At 44.1% G+C, this 18,379-nt stretch overlaps 1 protein-coding gene and 1 long non-coding RNA gene across 2 annotated transcripts in view; one reads left to right on the plus strand and one right to left on the minus strand.

Annotated features, from left to right (window-relative positions):
• USP31 (ubiquitin specific peptidase 31) overlaps positions 1-3,124 on the minus strand; it is a 71,126-nt gene extending 68,002 nt beyond the window's left edge. Inside the window, exon 1 of the mRNA XM_072836165.1 lies at positions 2,450-3,124. Within this exon, the coding sequence (XP_072692266.1) occupies positions 2,450-3,109 (660 nt within the window). The 5' untranslated portion in view covers positions 3,110-3,124. The remainder of the gene's footprint in view (positions 1-2,449) is intronic.
• A 371-nt stretch (positions 3,125-3,495) lies between these two features.
• Positions 3,496-12,923, plus strand: LOC140637640 (uncharacterized). Its single transcript, XR_012034705.1, has 2 exons — positions 3,496-3,765; positions 12,651-12,923. It is a non-coding gene; the product is annotated as an uncharacterized lncRNA (long non-coding RNA).
• The last annotated feature ends 5,456 nt before the right edge of the window (positions 12,924-18,379 follow it).

An 18,379-nucleotide genomic window follows, 5' to 3' on the forward strand; every position in this document is an offset into this window, starting at 1 on the left:
TCCAAAAAAAAAAAAAAGACAACCTCTTAAAATGCAATGCAATGGAAATGTTCACATACAAAAAGGCTGCAGAAATTGATTTTTACATTTTGGAAGGAGTAGAAAACCAAACTTAAAACACTGGGCTATGACCTTGAAAAGTTTGCAACTGCTGTAGCTACTTACAACTAGAAGCAAAGAGGGAAAAAGAGAAGAAAAAAAGACCTAAAATAACTGGTTGGTTGCCATTCTCTCCCACTTTCTCATTTTGAGATCTCTGACATGGATCTCATTTTTTTCCAGTCCCTATCCCAGTCAAATATTTTCATTTAAATTCCCAAGATCAAACAGCAATCATTTTTTTTATTTTTGAGAAAAACAGAACATTAATAAATATAAATAAAATGTATTAAAAAGAGGATGAGTGTGCTCTGACAGTATTATTGTTCCTCAACCAGGAGGGTCCTCAACAAAGTGCTAAATCCTCAGATTACCATTTTGTATTTTAGTAAAATCATTTATTTTTACTTAAATTTTATTTTTATTTATTTATTTTTTTTTACTTAAATTTTAGAAAGAAACTTCACAGCATCAATGGAAAGGCATTTGCCACAAATAGAAGACAAATGAAAAACAAACACAATGAAAACACCACCTTATTAAATCCTAGCTACTCCCAACTGCTGAGGCCTTTTAACTTAAAGCTTGGGGGGGAGGGGGGGGTTTGGTTTGTTTTGTTTGTTTGTTTGTTTGTTTTAAGGAAAAGTTAAAAAAGGAAAGGTTGGGGGAGTGAGTGTGAGGTGTTTAAGTCAGGCTATCACCAACCTGAGACCTTTTCTTGGGCATAATCAGGACAGACAGAACAGAGAAGGAATTAACTTTCTCACTGTGTGATTTCATTCTATTTAACATCATATCCATGTCCCACTTCAAAGTATCCCTCATACAATCTCAAATCATCTTCCCCTTTTTTGCTCAGAACAAGAGCCCATTTCCTTAGTGCAGCCTAAACAGCCCTACACAATGCAGCCCAGCCCAGGATCATCTGAGAGCTCACTACACCTCCCACAGCACCAGCAGACAAGGACCCGCGAGGGCCATTTCTAACCCACTGCCTGTTTTTGTATGGCCTGTGAGCTAAGAACGGTTTGTAGAGATAAATATTGGTAATCAATTTGATGACAGGGAACATTAAATTTTGAACTCCAATTAAGCTAAAGGTTATCCCTTCCAAAAAAAAAAAAAAAAAAAGAATCTCATTCTTCTCATTAGACCTGTATTACAAAGTTTTATATTCATATTTTTATCAATGAAAAATGTGTGGAGATTATATTAACTACCTACATAACAGCCTCAAGTATGCAACCTGACCTTTTACTATATGGCCCTTTCCGAAGAAAAGAGTCTGTGGATCCCAGAGCTACAATGTTCCTCAAGTGGGCTTTAAGGCTCACTGGGCTCTTAGGCTTTCACTTTTCTTACACCTGGGAAGTGATTCCTCCTGACCTCCTCAAGGCTGGCTCTCCCTGGTTACTCCAGTCTCAGTTCAAATGTCCCCTCTTCCAAAAGGTCAGCCTTCCCCTGCCCCCTCCTCATTCAAAGTAGCTGCCAGCACATCAAATCAGGTCACCCACCAGTTTTACTCTCTTCCAACCATTATCGGATATCACCTTCTTTACCTTACTGAAATCTTAATAATAAAAACAATAAACGGGGCAAATGCACATGGTGCTATGCACCATGGAAACGATTTACCTACCAGGCTGAACCCTTTAAAAGTGCCAACCTGGGGCAGCCCAGGTGGCCCAGCGATTTAGCACCTGCCTTCGGCCCAGGGCCTGATCCTGGAGACCAGGGATCGAGTCCCATGTGGGGCTCCCTGCATGGAGCCTGCTTCTCCCTCTGCCTGTGCCTCTGCCTCTCTCTGTGTGTCTCTCATAAATAAATAAAAAAGTCAAAAACGGTCACAAATGGGTAATCTCCTAGAATTCAAGGTAACATATCCACCTGTCTGCCGCTCACAACCACCTATGATGTGGGTACCGGATGAGGAAAGTGGCAGAGAGAGATTGAGTAAGCTGCCCCAGGTCACACTGCCTGTAAGTGGCAGGACGAGGATCTGAAGCCAGGCTCAACACTCCCATACCCAAGAATGTAAGTTCCACGCAGGCAGCCGGTCTTACTCCTCCGCCATATCCCTCCAGGGCCCATCAGCGGGCCAGGCGTGTAGTAAGCCCTTCCACAAACACACGATGGATGGATGGATGGATGGATGGATGGATGGATGGATGGATGGACGGACGAACGGGTGCTCCCCTCTCAGGGGAGAGGGGAACGGTCCTAGACTCGGAGCCCACACCTCTTCGGCCCTTGCGCTCGTTAGCGCCCGCCGCGCCGACGCACGACCTGGGGACCCCAGCGGCGCGGGGCGCGGGGCGCGGGGCGCGGGGCCCGGCCCGGCGGGGCTCACCTTGAAGTCGCGGCTGTGCTGCGGGGTGTACTCCAGGGTCCAGAGGGCCCGCACCAGGTGCGCCAGCTGCTCGGTGACCTCGCCCTGGCCCTGCGTGCCGCGGCCCACAGGCTGCTCGGGGTCAGGCGAGGGCTCGGGCCGCCCCGCCCGGTACTGGCCGAGCGCCAGGTACTCGGCGAAGAGCTCGGTGTTGCTGAGACACTGCAGCGTGGCGTTCATGAAGCACGTGTTGCCGTGGTTCCGGAGCCCCGCCACCCCGGGCACCGGCTCGGCGGCGCTGGCGGGCGGCGCGGGCGCGGCGGGCGGCGGCGGGCACGGCGGCGGCGTGGGCGCGGCGGCCGGCCCGGGCGGGAAGCAGCTGCGGAGGCCGCCGCGGTCCGGGGCGGCGCCCTCGGAGCTGAGGTGCGAGAGCGTGGACAGCGTCTTGAGGACGCGGCTCATGAAGCTGCCCACCGAGCGCGCCGACGAGGGCGAGGCGGGCGCGGCCGGCCCGGGCCCCGCGGGCCCCGCCGCGCCGCCGCTGCCGCTGCCGCTGCCGCCGCCCGCGCGGCCGCTCCGGAACAGCCGCTTGCTGAAGGAGCGCTTCTCCTTCCCGCCCGCCGCCGCCGCCGCCGCCGCCGCCCCCGGCGGCCCGGGCCCGGGCGCCGTTACCTTGGACATGGCGGCGACCGCCGACGCTCATCACCGAGCCCTCCCGCCCGGCCCGCGGCCCCGCCACGGCCGCCGCCGCATCCCGCCGCACCGCGCCTCGCCGGGCCGGGGGGCTCGCCGCCCCACACACCTCAGAGCGCCGCCGAGCGAGCGAGCCAGCAAGCTAGCGGCGGCCGGCTGGGCGGGCGGGCGCGCGCGCGCGCGGTCCGCCCAGCTGGGCCGCTCACGTGACCCGCCCCTCGGCGCCGCCCGCCGGGCGCTGAAGCCGCCGCGGCTGCCATGTTGACTGTGGGAATGGACGTGCCCCTCCAGCCAGACGAGACGGCTCTCGGGCCCGGGGCGGTCCCGCTCTGTGAAGTCCGAGAGAGGCCATGTCTAGTGTGGGCATGCTCCTGGCGAGGTGGACAGCGCTGGGCTCGTGCCCGGGGATGGACCCCGGGGGTGGGTCTCTCCGTCTTCTGATCTGAAGGCGGAGGCCTGGAGAAAGTGCGGAAATCAGGTTGCCGCCCCTTACCAGCCCCGGGAAGCAGTGATGGACCGTGGCCCTGACCCAGTCCTGCCTGAGCAAGCCGGCCCTGCCCCGCTCCCGGCGGACCCGGACAGCCTGCGCGCATACCGGGACGCCATCACAGAACCTGGCACGTCCCAACAGGCTTGTCTTCCAGGTGGCACCTTGGGCTTGCAGTGAAACAGTATGATCCGAATCACCTTGCTCCTCAGACTTACCTTTAAATCCCCGCTAAGCTCTACCATCATTCATTCGTTCAACAGTTTCTCCTGCATGCCAACCACAGCTAGGAGCTGGGAATATGACAAAGTATGGAATTAACACGGTTTTGCCTGCCCTCTTGGCCTTTTTTCCACTGGCGAATGCTGATAATAGCTGCTATGTTTCAAGCATTGTGCTAAGCATGCAATGTTTCCCGTAATTTTCAGTTCAGTGTCTTTGAGATTGCTACGATGTATCCATTTCAAACCCAAGTTTGTTTCAAAGCCCCTAGATTTGACCTCTAAACGAAAGGTCACAGACCCACAAATGTCACAGGGACCAAGATAGGTCATATCAGTGAGTTAAAGGATCATGGTGTTTTAGTCATCATTTTGACCAGTTAATACTTCAGGTGACTTGACTCTCAGTGTTTCGGAGAATGTAAGGAATGATGGGGACCACGGCAAACTGCAAATCAACTTCTTTCTAAAGCCACTGATTATGCTATATGTTGGCAAATTGAACTCCAATAAAAATAAAATAAAATAAATAAAATAAAATAAAATAAAGCCACTGAGCTCCATCCAATTATTCCAAGCAAAAAAATGAGGGCTCAGATCATCTGACTTTTTATTTTATTTTATTGTTTTGTTTTGTTTTGTTTCATCTGACTTTTTAAAGAGAAGTTGGGAATCCTGTTTTTAAATGTTGGTTCAACTAAAAAAAAAAAAAAAAAAGTACATCTTTGGGCTACCTTCAGCTCAAAATCATTTGGTTTATGACCTCTCTGTAGATTCTCCTTTGCTAACCTTTAACCTGAGTCTTGGTTAGAGAGAAATCAGAAGGGAGAGCCCTTCAACTTTTTAAAACATAAGTCCCACCTTATACCACATTTCACAGTAAATAGCTTTTGCCAGAGCTTTCCGTCCCAAGTAAACAGGGTCTTTATGGTGATACCCCAACCCCAGGGTGCTCTGCACTAGCCTTCAAATCACCTACATTCCTACCTCCTACTCAAAATACCTATTCTTCACTTCATCTTGAGCTTGTCTGGACACCACGAAGAAAGCCGTCTGATCATTCATACTTCAGTATGGATGCAATGGCCTTCAACCTTTGCAGACATATTTGAGGGGTTTTTTTATATATGAAAATCATGGGTGACGGAAGGACAAAAGAAAGGAATAGCTTTTAATGCAATTTCAAGCACTTTGACAACACTTTATCGTGATTCACAGCCATTGTGTTAAAAGTTTGCTTCCTTGCTTGTTTGCTTGTCTTTAGGTGATGGGAAGGGTCTTGGGGCTGTGGTCTCCCTAAATATCAAATGGACTTAAAAGTTAGCCTTTAGGGACACCTGAGTGGCTCAGCGGTTGAGCGCCTGCCTTCGGCCCAGGGTGTGATCCTGGAGTCCAGGGATCGAGTCCCACATCGGGCTCTTGGCATGGAGCCTGCTTCTCTCTGCCTGTGTCTCTGTCTCTGTCTCTCTCTCTCTCTGTTTCTCACGAATAAATAAATAAAAATCTTTTTTTAAAAAAGTTAGCTTTTAAATAGTTATCCCATGCTGCTTCATTTTTTTTTCTCCATTTTGGACCTACATGTTCGTTAGCACCTTTCTGCTTGCTCAAAATCTGCAAAAGACTATCAGTACTTAAGGCAGAGACTAGATCTGTTTTGTTGACTATAGACGCCCAGCATTGGACCAGGGGTCTAATAAATGTTTGGTTGAATGAATAACTGCACTAGAAAGAAATGGAGCATAGCAAAAGCTTTTCACTACCCATGTTTTATGCCCTGAATCCATCTCCAATTTCAGCCACCTCTATAAACTGTGTAAGCCATTGCATTGTGAGAGTCCCCCACTTCAAATGCCTGCTGTGTACCTCTTTGCTTTTCTGCCTCAGGGTTTTCTCCAAAGCCCTCACCAGAGGGGAGTTTGAATTAACAACTCCTTCTCCCCCAACGGGGGTAACCTTCAACCAGTAGGAAATACCAGCCACTGGGTAAACCCCCAGGCCTTGCATCCTTTGGAGAAACAACTCTTTCAGATGCACCTAATGGAGTTCTTCAGTGTTTCCCGAGGAATGGAGCCCCATTTGCCCTCTATAACCTGTTGAATAATGCACCCTTTTCTGAACTACTCTACTTCCCCGTCCTCCTCTTCCTACTCTACTTCCTCACTCCTGCTTTCAGGATCACTTCCCAAATATATTACCTTCATCCAAGTCTTTGTCTGAGTCTCTGGTCTACGGACCACACAAACTAAGACACAGAGCCACTTTAATTAGGGCTAGGTATTTAACCCAAGACATCTGGAATTGGTCAAGATCAGGTTTTCTCCTATCTGCTGGAAATAATCTTTCATCTTATCTACCAAGAGGACTTGTCCATGTGACTGTCCTGCTGACTGCTTTCCAGAACATAATTCTTTCCTTTTACAGTCATTCATGGCTGACAGACAGCAGGTGCTAACAAATCCTACTTTTTAAAATTTATTAAACTGAAAGTCAAAAACCAGTGGGAAGTTTTATCATGCTGCTTCTCTTTATACTAGAGTCTTAGCCTGAATATGACCCTAATGCCCAAGCCCTCCTCTCCAGTCCAAGCAAGCCACATGGAATCCAATTTCATCATGCTCTTCAAAGAAATTAGGGCTGAGCCCATCACCAGATGTGACTTCCTTGACTTGACACAGGGGCAAGCTCAGGCTCACCCTGATTGAACATTGCCCCACTGCAACTCCAGTCCTCAGCACTATGGAACATCTTGGTCTTAACCTCCACACCTTCAGGCAATTTGATCTAGACACGTGGGCCTTTGCTCAAGATGTTTCCTCTATCCCAAATGCCTTTCCTTGAGCCTTTTCACTAGCTAACCTCTCCTTGTCCCTTCTGCGGGCTCTCTCAGCACCTCTTAGTCCTGACACTAATGTTACCACAGTAGAAGTCTGCTTACAACCTGTCACCTGCCCTGAAGTATAGGCTTCCATACAGCAGAGGCTCCTCTTATTTATTATTGGATACCTAGTAAGGTAGCCATTGTTACAGCATATTGATTATTTGGCAGCAATATATCTAAACAGCATGGGACCACCTTAGAGGGATGCATGACCCCCTTCCCAATCAAGCCCCTCCCACCACTCCAGGTTTATCGGTCCCCATAGGGCCCCAAAGCCAACCTACCCCAGCTTGGCCAGAAGAGGATTGGAAAAGAATTCCTAATTGGAGCACACAGATGGTTTTTTTTAAAGACCTATTGCAAACAACATTCTGTAGTAAATCTTCCACCATCCCTCTCTACCCCTTACCCATGCAAGGGAAACACAAATTAGAAGGAGTGGTGAAGTGAATAATCATCATGATCCAATCTTGGTCCATTCCTGCAACTATCTCCTTAAATTGACACCTCTGGTCAAAGGTATCCTCATTTCATATTTTGATACCTATTGTCATGCTGACCTCCAGAAAGGCTTTATCCTGCCATCAATGAATGGGAAGTGTGCATTTTCCAATCCCAAGACAGTGTTGAGTTTTTCAGTTGGTAGGAATGAAGTTGAACATCATGTGCTGTTTCTTCAGCTATCTAGCATCTAAACAGACTTTGGAAAGGATCCTGAATTAGACAGGACAGCTCAAGCTCCCACTGTGAAAAATGAGCAGGAACTGGGGAACAGATATTCCCCTTCCAACCCCAGGATGCCAGAGCCCAGGAAGGTGACCGAAGCGAGGGCAATCAGATGCTACCACCTGGGCCTTGGCTCTGGAAGTATTGATACAAGGTTAACTGGACACAACACAGCAAATTAGTGAATCTAGGGGCTCTATATTCAGCACAGGTGAAGTAGTGGTGGCAGTGCCAGCAATGGTGGCAGTGAGGGTCCAGCTGGCTGCTCTAGTGGCAAGTTCTTACCGGTATCTGCCTTCCTGGGTTTCTGCCCAAGCCTGTTTCTCTGGCTCTGTTTGTTGTGTGAGCTAGCCTGATAGGCTTCCTATAAATTCCTTACTGCTGAAACTAACTCGTGTCAGTTTCTGTTGTTTGCAACCAAGAAAATACCTTTTTTTTTTTTTTTTAAACAGTTTGTATTTTTACTGGTGTGATTTACTGTCCACATCATTTGCCCATTTTTTCTTTGATTCTTTCCTTTTATAAATGTCTGCTAATAAAAGCACTTTGTATACAAATTACATTACTCATTGGTGTATACCATTTGATTATTTACATTTCACTGTACTTACAATGTTTTGATATTAAATAGAAAATTTTAGTTATTTTATATGGTCAGGTTGATTAGTTTTTCATAAAGGTTTCTGATTTTTTTAAATGAACATGATCAAGAAAATAGCCCTTCCCCACTCCAGAATCATAAGAATACTTACTCTATTTCCATTTAGTGCTATTATGTTTCCTTTTTTTTTTCTTTTGCCTATTTTTAATGTTGCCTTCATCTGGAATTTGTTTTTGTGTGAGAAATGAAGTCGGGTTCTTGCCTTTTATCTACCTACATGGCTAGCCAGCTGTCTCAGCACCATTAAAAAAAAATTACCTAACTTCTTCCCACTGCTTTATAATGTCACTTTTTATCACATATAGACTCCATATTCAGGGTGCCTGGGTGGCTCAGTCAGTTAAGTGTCTGCCTTCAACTGAGGTCATGATCCCAGGGTCTTGGGATCAAGCCCCACATTGGGCTCCCTGTTCAGTGGGGAGCCTGCTTCTCCCTTGCTGCTCTGCTTGTGCTCTCTCTGTCTGTCTCTGTCAAATAAATTAAATATTTTTAAAAATAAAAATAAGCTCCACATACATTTAGAGTTCTTAAAAATTCTGTTCTATCTCATTAATGTGTCTTTATATTCCCTGATAATATAAGTTTAGAATATATTGCAATGTTTGGTAGGCCAATATCTATTAGTATTTGATTAGTTGGCTCCTTTTTCTCTCAAATGAATTTAATCATTTGGGGGAATTAATTTATACAGATTAATTTAAGGAAAATTCACATCATCACAATATTTTCTTATCTGAGAGTAAAGTATGGCCTTTAAAGGTTATATGGGATCCCTGGGTGGCGCAGTGGTTTAGCGCCTGCCTTTGGCCCAGGGCGCAATCCTGGAGACCCGAGATCGAATCCCATGTCGGGCTCCTGGTGCATGGAGCCTGCTTCTCCCTCTGCCTGTGTCTCTGCCTCTCTCTCTCTCCCTCTGTGACTATCATAAATAAATAAAAATTAAAAAAAAAATAAATAAAGATTACATAAGGACTTTTTAATTTATTTATTTATTTATTTATTTATTTATTTATTTATTTATTTATGAGAGAGAGCACACATAGGGGGAGAGGCAGAGAAAGAAGGTGAAGCAGACTCCCCACTGAGCAGGTAGCTCCAATCTGGGACTCAGTCTCAGGATCCTGGGATCATGACCTGAGCCAAAGATAGATGGTTAACCAACTGAGCCACCTGGGCACCTCTACCCAAGGACTTTTAATGTCTCTCAAAACACAGCAATTTCCTTCCATAGGTCTCTGTAACATCAATGAGTTTATTCTTCTCTGCTGCTATTATGAATAGGATATTTTTATGCCATTGTATTTTCTGTTGTTTGCCCCTAGGACAAAATTATTTTTGTAACCAGCCACCTTGATATATTTTAGTTCTTTCTCATAATTTTCCGTTGATTGTCTTGGGTTTTTCAGGAACTCATATCAATGCATGAGGTAATAACTTGGCCTCTTCCTTTATAATATTTGTACCTTGTCATTATATTTTTCTTATCTAATTGCCCATCCAGAATTCTATTAAGTAATATTAATGAGAGTGGGAAAGCCTGCATCATTCCTGACATTAACAGCAATGCTTCCAGTGCTTCACCATTAAGCATGATGCTTGCTTTTGGTTTGAGATATATATTATTTATTGCATTAAAGTGGTGTCCATTTATTCCTCCTTCAGAAAGGGTTATTATCAGAAATGGATCTTGAATTTTATCAAATGCCCTCTGGGCATCGACGGTAATGAGCATATGCCTTTTTAATTTTTATTTATTTATTTATTTATTTATTTATTTATTTATTTATTTATTTATTTTACCTTTGATCTGTATACCTATCATAGGTTTTGGGTAACAAATAACATAAACTATTTTTAGCTAACTTAAGCAGAAAAGGAGCTTATTGGAAGGGTGGGTATAGAGCAGCTCACAGAACTGTCAGAAAAGCCTCAGAATCAAACTTGGAAAATCAGAGGAGAAGGTACACAGCCAAGCACGTGTTTCGGATAATGCTGCTTAAGATGGCACCATCGGTGAAGTTGCCACCAAGACTGGCACCATCATTTAACAGTGGCAGCCACACTGCTGAACTTTTGGTTCTGCCGTAGCCACTCTGAATAATCTTGAATAATTTCTGATTGTCTTTGAGCTTTTGCTGTCACACCTTCAAAATCTTAAGCCAAAGTGGAGGCACTCATTGTGGTTGAGCTAGATCCTAGTTCTGGTCATAAGCTGCTAGGTTGTAGGGACAGAACCATATCTTCCTACAGCTTCTCTCATGGGAGATAGAACTATCTCTCATCTATCTTGAGACTCTCTCTGAAAGGAGGACCACTGAATGCTAGGCAGCCGAAATGATAAATGTCCACTGTAACCCATTCATGTGGTACACCATATTGATAGCATCAAGCTTATTGCTTTGTCTGCTTGCAAACGTTTCATATAGAATTTTATAACTATTTTTATAAGAAAGCTAGCTTGCAGGCTGTGTGTGTGCTCGGTATTCTTGTCAGGTTCCAGTTTTACTAGCTTTTTGTTTTTAATTTTTTTTTAAGATTTTATTTATTTACTTGAGAGAGAGAGAAAGCACAAGCACGGAGAGCTGCAGGCAGAGAGAAAAGTAGAAGCAGATCCCCACTGAGCAGGGAGCCCAAATGGGGTTCCATTCCAGGACCCCAGAATTGTGACCTGAGCTGAAGGCAGACGCGTAACTGACTGAGCCACCCAGGAGCTCCACCAGCTTTTTAAAAAACAACTGTGAAGTGTCCCTATTTTCTTTAGATCTGGAACAGTTTAAATGATGTGTTTTCAAAGGTTATAAAATTCACCCAATTTACTCTTGTAGAGCTGGCAGTTTTTTGAAATACTTCATAATTTTCATCCATTAAAATTGATTGGTCTGTCTAAATTTTCTTTCTCCTCTTGAATTAATTTCTGCCATTTTATCTCATTAGAAAATCACCCATGTTTTCCAGTTTGCTAGACAAATCTTACAAAGAATTATCTTAAGGTTTTATTTTAATTTTTAACTCAAGGACACGGATGTAAGCTAAATCTACTCCTCAATTTGCACCTCTGTTGTCATCGGTGTGGTGATGGCTTCCCCTGTTCCCCTGTTCCTGATATTTTCCCTGCTTCCAATCATGACAAATTGTGAGGTGTAACACTCCAGAGCTCCCTGAAGGCTTAGGCTAAAGATACTCTTTCTGAGCCTTGCCCCTCATCCCATCCTTGCTTGACTTCTTCCTTTTCTATGACCTGCTCCTCTTACCTCTTAGGAGTTTCTTCTAAGAGCTCTTCCTTTTTAAAAAAAATTATTATTTTTTTTATTGGAGTTCAATTTGCCAACATATAGCATATCACCCAGTGCTAAAAGCTCTTCCTGATTGAATCACTTCACATGAATTCTCTTTTTTCTTTTTTAATTTTTATTTATTTATGATAGTCACACAGAGAGAGAGAGAGAGGCAGAGACATAAGCAGAGGGAGAAGTAGGCTCCATGCACCGGGAGCCCGACGTGGGACTCGATCCCGGGTCTCCAGGATCACACCCTGGGCCAAAGGCAGGCACCAAACTGCTGCGCCACCCAGGGATCCCCTTCACATGAATTCTCATCTGAGTCTGGCACTGGGGAACTGGCCTAGGACAAAGATGATTTAACTTATTCCCAGCCCAGGAAGACTGGTAAAGAAATGCTGTAAAACACTGTCCTTAGAGATACAAATGAGATCCTGTGAATTAGAGAAGTTGAAGTTAATAATTCAGTTGGGAGGAGGTAGGAAGGACTTCATTTAGAAAGTGTTAGTCAATCTGGGTTTTCAAGGATGACTAGGAGTTGGCCAGCTAGGAAATATAGTGTGGGGTGGGATGTTGCAAGAAGAGGTAAAATGGGCAAAAATTTCTAGTTACAAATAACATGCGGTTCCTATGCTTTAGGGATTCAAAATGTAGTGAGTGAACATGGGAAGCCAAACAGGTCTCAGAGAAATTATAATGCAAGGAATATATAAGGACTAGAATACACAGGATACTGTTGTTCTTGCCTCAGAGAATGAGCTGGGTTTGGAAGAGTGAAAATTAGTTTTCTAGACAGAGAAGGGAGTAAGGGAAACTGAAAAAGAATCGCATGTGTAATGATGCAGGGACATGAAAAGGTCTGGATGTCAAGGAGGCTCAAGTTCAAAGTAGCTCTACAGACTCAGAAATACAGGATAAGAAAAATATGTCCTTCCCATTCATTTCCTTTTAAAAGACAAAGTCTCAGCATGGGGCTAGACTGCTTTGTAAACTGCTCCAACACTTGCTAATCTTTCACTCTCTTCTTAAACACCAATGGAGCAGGCTCCCATTCAGAGCCTTCAGTAGACAACACTATTGGGATAGTTTGTAGCTTACATCCCACTGCTCTTTGAAAACCTTGCCACTCCCCAGTGAGAGGTAGAGTCTATGCCCCCTACTTTTGGAAACTCAGTAGGCTTTTAGGGCTGTGTTGACTAGCAGAAGTGACTATGTAACTTCTGAGGCCAGATCATAAAACAGACATATCTTTCATTTGTCTCCCTTGCTCTGTCTTAGGATGCTTACCCTGGGAACTCATGCTGTAAGGAAGCCCAGGCCACATCGAGAGGCTCATCTAGAACCAAGCCCAGAGTCCTGAGCCTCAGGCCCTGGCTGAGCTCCTGCTGACAACCAGCACCAACCTGCCAGCCATGTGAGTGAGCTACCCTAGAAGTGGGTCAATCCATCCAGTGATGCCCATACGTCAAATAGTGTATGATGCAGCCTTCCCTGCCAAGCCCTGTCCTGGTTGCAGACTCATGGGCAAAATAAATTATTGTGTTGTTTTAACCCATTGTGTTGTGGGGTAGTTTGTTACTTACAACTGGATAACCAAGCAAGTATCTAGATAGATTTTAATTACATTGTTTTGTTTTTCTTTTCTTTTTTTTTAATATTTTTTTAAATTTTTATTTATTTATGATAGTCACAGATAGAGAGAGAGAGGCAGAGACACAGGCAGAGGGAGAAGCAGGCTCCATGCACCGGGAGCCCGATGTGGGATTCGATCCCGGGTCTCCAGGATCGCGCCCTGGGCCAAAGGCAGGTGCCAAACCACTGCGCCACCCAGGGATCCCCTGTTTTGTTTTTCTATATTCATTTTTACAGTTGCCCTCTATTTATAGTAACACTGATAATCCTCTTACTACAGTGATATGATAAAATACATTTATTCATTGACTGTGGACTTGGTGACTCACTTCCAAAGAACAAAGTGTGGGAAGGGAAAAATAATAACTTTGCAATGGAGAGACCTAGCAGCCACTAACTTAACCAAGTGATCAAGTTAACATCACCCACAGACAAGTCAGGTTGATATAAAGTAACCCCTTGTCATAACCAGAGTTCTCCAGAGAAACAGAACTAATAGGGCATGTGTGTGTATATACATACAGAGAGAGAAAGAGAGAGAGAGAGAGAGAGCAAGAGATGGCATGGGGCAGAGATGAATGGGGGAAAGACAGAAAGAGGGATATATTATAAGGAATTGGCTCACATAATTATGGGGGTTGACAAGTCCCAAGATTTGCAGTCATCAAGCTGGAAATCTAAGAGCACCAATGATCTACTTCTAGTCCAAAGGCCAGCAGGAAAAGCCAATGCTTCAGTTCAAGTCTAAAAGCAGGAAAGAAGAAAAAATAATGACCTAGTTCATTCAGTCAGGCAGAAAGAATTCCCTCTTAACTGGTGGAGGGTTGACCTTTTTGTTTTATTCAGGCCTTCAACTGATTGGATGAGGCCCACCCAAATTGGGGAGAGCAATTTGTTTCACTCAGGCTAACAATTTAAATGTTACTTTCATCAAAAAATACCCAGAATGATGTTTGATCAAATATTTGGTTGCCCCATGATCCTGTCAAGTTGACATATAAAATTAAACATCAAACCCCAGTATACAATGTGATGAAGAAGACATTTCACCTCTATGGTATTCTTCACCAAAACCCATAACTCTGGTAGAATCAAAAGGAAACACTTAATATAAAACCAAATTTAGGGGCATTCTACAAAATTACTGACCAGTACTCTTCAAAAAGCCAGAGTCAGGAAAATCAAAGACTCAGAAACTGTCAAAGACCAAAGGAGACTAACAAGATATGATGCCTAAATGTAATGAGGTATTTGGGATTGGATCCTGGAACATGAAAAAGATTTTCATGGAAAGGCTGATGAAATCCAAGTAAAAGCTGGACTTGAGCTACACCAATGCTAATTTCCTAGTTTTAATTGTACCATGGTTGCATGAGCTGTCAACCTTGGGGGCCACCGGGTAATTTTATATAGGAACTCTATCCTCTCTTTGCAACCCTCTGTACATCTAAAATTATTCCAACATTTAAAAAAGTGTATTAAAACATATTTTAGTTTAAAAATGAGGGTAGATTTAAAAAATAATATTGAATAATCAATATTTTTTGTAAGGAAGACTTGAGAATGGTAGAAGAAATAAGAATCCCTTTGTGGGAGAGTTTGCATCTGGGCATCTTGAAAGACAACTGATGCACTTGCTTGGTACAAGGGGCTCCTACAGGGGCTCTCAGCTTCCAGAACAGGCACTTCCAAATGGAGGGGGAGTCTGACCCTTACTCACATTAACAGAGGCCAAAGACCAGAAATCCTTCCAGGAATTGTAAAGCCATCATAGACAGTAGTCAGGAATAGGGAATGGAGACTCTGGACGAGTTGTAGACACCTGAGTGACACCAGAATGCCATGGAAAAGAAAAAAAAAAAAAAACCTCTAACTTGTTTGCCCAAATCAGAGAATTGTGTGGTTCATTCCAATGTAAACACTCAACAAATATTGGAATGGGGCACCTGGGTGGCTCAGTCAGGTAAGCATCCAACTCTTGATTTCAGCTCAGGTTATGATCTCAGGGTTGTGGGATCGATCCCCGAGTGGGCTCTGCACTCAGCACAGGGACTGCTTGGGATTTTTTTCTCTCTTCCTCTGCCCCTCCCCCCACTCACATACATGAGCTCTCTCTCAAATAAATAAATGCAATATTTTTAAAAATATTGGAGTGCTCTCTATGTGGTAAACACCTGTTCAAGATCTGGGGATGCAGCAGTGAAAATACAAAATGCTTTCCACTCCAGATGGAAAATAAGCAAATAAACAAATATATTATGTAATCTCAGCTGTTGATAATCATTTGGAAGGGAACTAAAACTCAGGAAGGAAATGGGGAATAAGGGGAGAGACTCTTTAACATAAAACCTTGAAAGCCTCTCTGTGGAAGGACATTAGAACAGAGAAGTGAACTAAGGACAAATCTGGGGAAGACTGTCCCAGATGGAAGGAAGGGATAGTGCAAAAACTCTGAGTTGAGGATGAGTTTGGCATGTTCAAAGAAAAGCAGGAGGTCAGGATGGCTTCAACAAATTGAGCAAAGCAGAAACTGGCCAAAGATGCGGTTGAGGTGATAAGCAAGAGGTCAGATAATGTAGGATCTTGTGGCCATGAGGAGGAGTGCTAAAGATTTAAATTTGCACAAAAATGGAGAAGGTACTATTGGTTATAATTCTGTGTGATGCAATGGGTGATGAGTAATTGTTCAATTGCTTCAAAGCTTTGGGAATTTGAGGATAGAGGGATTTCTTGAAAAATGTGCAGATTAAACATATAAATTTTCCTCTGCTCTATACCAAAACATTTCTCACATGAGAGTCAAAGAATAAAACATGTAAATCCACAAAAGAGATAAGTGAAAAAAAGTGAATACACTTGATGAAAGAGTGTATGAATTAAGTTTCCATTGGTAGAAGAGAAGCCACTCTGTCTTTTGGGTAGGAAGGGGAATGTTGAGACTTACTCCACTATTGGAAGGCTGGGAAATGCAGGGCAAGCAAACCACTGTCACCAATCTCAGCCTGCGGCAGCCAAGTGAATGAATCCCAGGAGCAACCTGGAGCCCTGTGCTTCCTTAAGGGCAAGGCCAGGGTAAGGGTAAGGCAAGTGAGGCAGTCTCCTTGGACACAAACTTTAAGAGAGCACCAAAACACTATGTATTAGGGTTCTCCAGAGAAAAAAACCAATGGAATAGACATAGATATAGATATAGATATAGATATAGATAGATATAGATGATATAGATATAAAGATATATAGATAAAGTATAGATATGAAAGGAGATTTATTTTAGGAATTGGCTCATGTGGTCATGGAGGCTGAGAAATCCCACAATCTGCTATCTGCAAGCTAGAGAATCAGAAAAGCTGGTGATATAACTCAGTCCAAAGGCCTCAGAATCATAGGGCCAATGGTGTGACTTCCAGTGTGAGTCTGAAAGACTAAGAACCAAGGGTGCCAATGTCCAGGGCCAGGAGAAGATGAATGTCCTAGCTCAAGTTAAAAAATAAATAAATAGGGATCCCTGGGTGGCGCAGCGGTTTGGCGCCTGCCTTTGGCCCAGGGCGCGATCCTGGAGACCCGGGATCGAATCCCACGTCGGGCTCCCGGTGCATGGAGCCTGCTTCTCCCTCTGCCTGTGTCTCTGCCTCTCTCTCTCTCTGTGTGACTATCATAAATAAATAAAAATTAAAAAATAAATAAATAAAAGTCTTCCTTCTTCTGCATTTTCTATTTATTTTTTTTTTATTTTTATTTATTTATGATAGTTACAGAGAGAGAGGGGCAGAGACACAGGCAGAGGGAGAAGCAGGCTCCATGCACCGGGAGCCCGACGTGGGATTCGATCCCGGGTCTCCAGGATCGCGCCCTGGGCCAAAGGCAGGCGCCAAACCGCTGCGCCACCCAGGGATCCCTGCATTTTCTATTTATTTTCTTTTCTTTTCTCTCTCTCTCTCTTTACAATTTTATTTATTTATTTGACACACATACACAGAGAGAGAGAGAGAGAGAGAAAACAAGCGGGGGGGGGGGAGGGGCAGAGGGAGAAGCAGGATCCCTCAACACAGGGCTCAATTCCAGTACCCCAGGATCAATGACCTAAGAGGAAGGCAGACACTTAACTGAATGAGCCACCCAGGCGCCCCCTCTTCTGCATTTTCATTCTCTTGGGGCCCTCAGTGGATTGGATGATGCGCAGCTGCATTGGTGAGGGTGATCATCTTTATTTAGTCCACTGATTGAAATCTCTTCCAGAAACACCCTCATAGACACATCCAGAAAATAATGTTTTACCAGCTATCTGGGCATCCTGGAGCCCATAAACCAACCCAATTCACTTATCCAAATAAAGAACATTTTAATGCAATATTTAGGGAAAAAAACTAACAGGAAAAATTCCATGATCAATAAAATGTCAAAATTGTAAATAAAAATAGACACTGATCCTGCTCTTGGATGACCCTGCCTCACTTACCCTAAATCCCAGCTCTGCTCAAGAGCTCTGGGAGCCTAGATGTCTTCTCATCTCCCCACAGCATTAAAAGACGTGACTTGTAGTAGCACGCCTGGAAGCTAATGAGAACTTCAGGTCCTGCTGCTTGCTCCTGTGTCTGCCCACAACTGAAACCTGAAAATAACAACGTATCTTTTATCTTCCAAATTCTTTATGGGTACCTCACATTAGCAAACACTAAGAAAAGATTCTTAGAAGTGTAATTCTAGGCTTCCTTCCTGTGATGCCAGGGAAACTACAGAAGAGGGAGGTAAGGCTGTCAAGTTAGTTATGGCTAATCCAGCAGAGAGATGTCAAGAAATTTCAAAAAGCTGGAATCAGATAAAGATAGTAACAGAACTGAGAAATATCATATCAAATATTTTCAGAGAGGAAGAAAACAACAAGGAACAATTTGTAGCAACTTGAATGGGCTACAAATAACAAATAACAGTGTTATGGGCTGGATTTCATCCCAGCACAAAATTAATATGTTAAAGTCCTAAGCCTCAGTTTGTCAGAATGTGACTGTATTTTGAGGTAGTCTTTTTTTTTCTTTTTTAAAGATTTTATTTATTTATTTATTTGGTAGAGGGAGAGAGATCACAAGCATGGTGAGCTACAGGCTGAGAGGGATAAGCAGGCTCCCTGCTGAGCTAGATCCCAGGACCTTGAAATCAGGACCTGAGCTGAAGGCAGATGCTTAACCCTTAACTGACTGAGCCACCCAGGTATCCCTAGAGGTAGTCTTTATTATTTTTTTTAAGATTTATTTATTTATTCATGAGAGACACAGAGAGAGAGGCAGAGACACAAGCAGAGGGAGAAGCAGGCTCCATGCAGGGAGCCCAACGTGGGACTGGATCCTGGGTTTCCAGGATCAGGCCCTGGGCTGAAGGGG

Source organism: Canis lupus, chromosome 8, assembly GCF_048164855.1.
Source record: "Canis lupus baileyi chromosome 8, mCanLup2.hap1, whole genome shotgun sequence".
Lineage (NCBI taxonomy): Eukaryota > Metazoa > Chordata > Mammalia > Carnivora > Canidae > Canis > Canis lupus.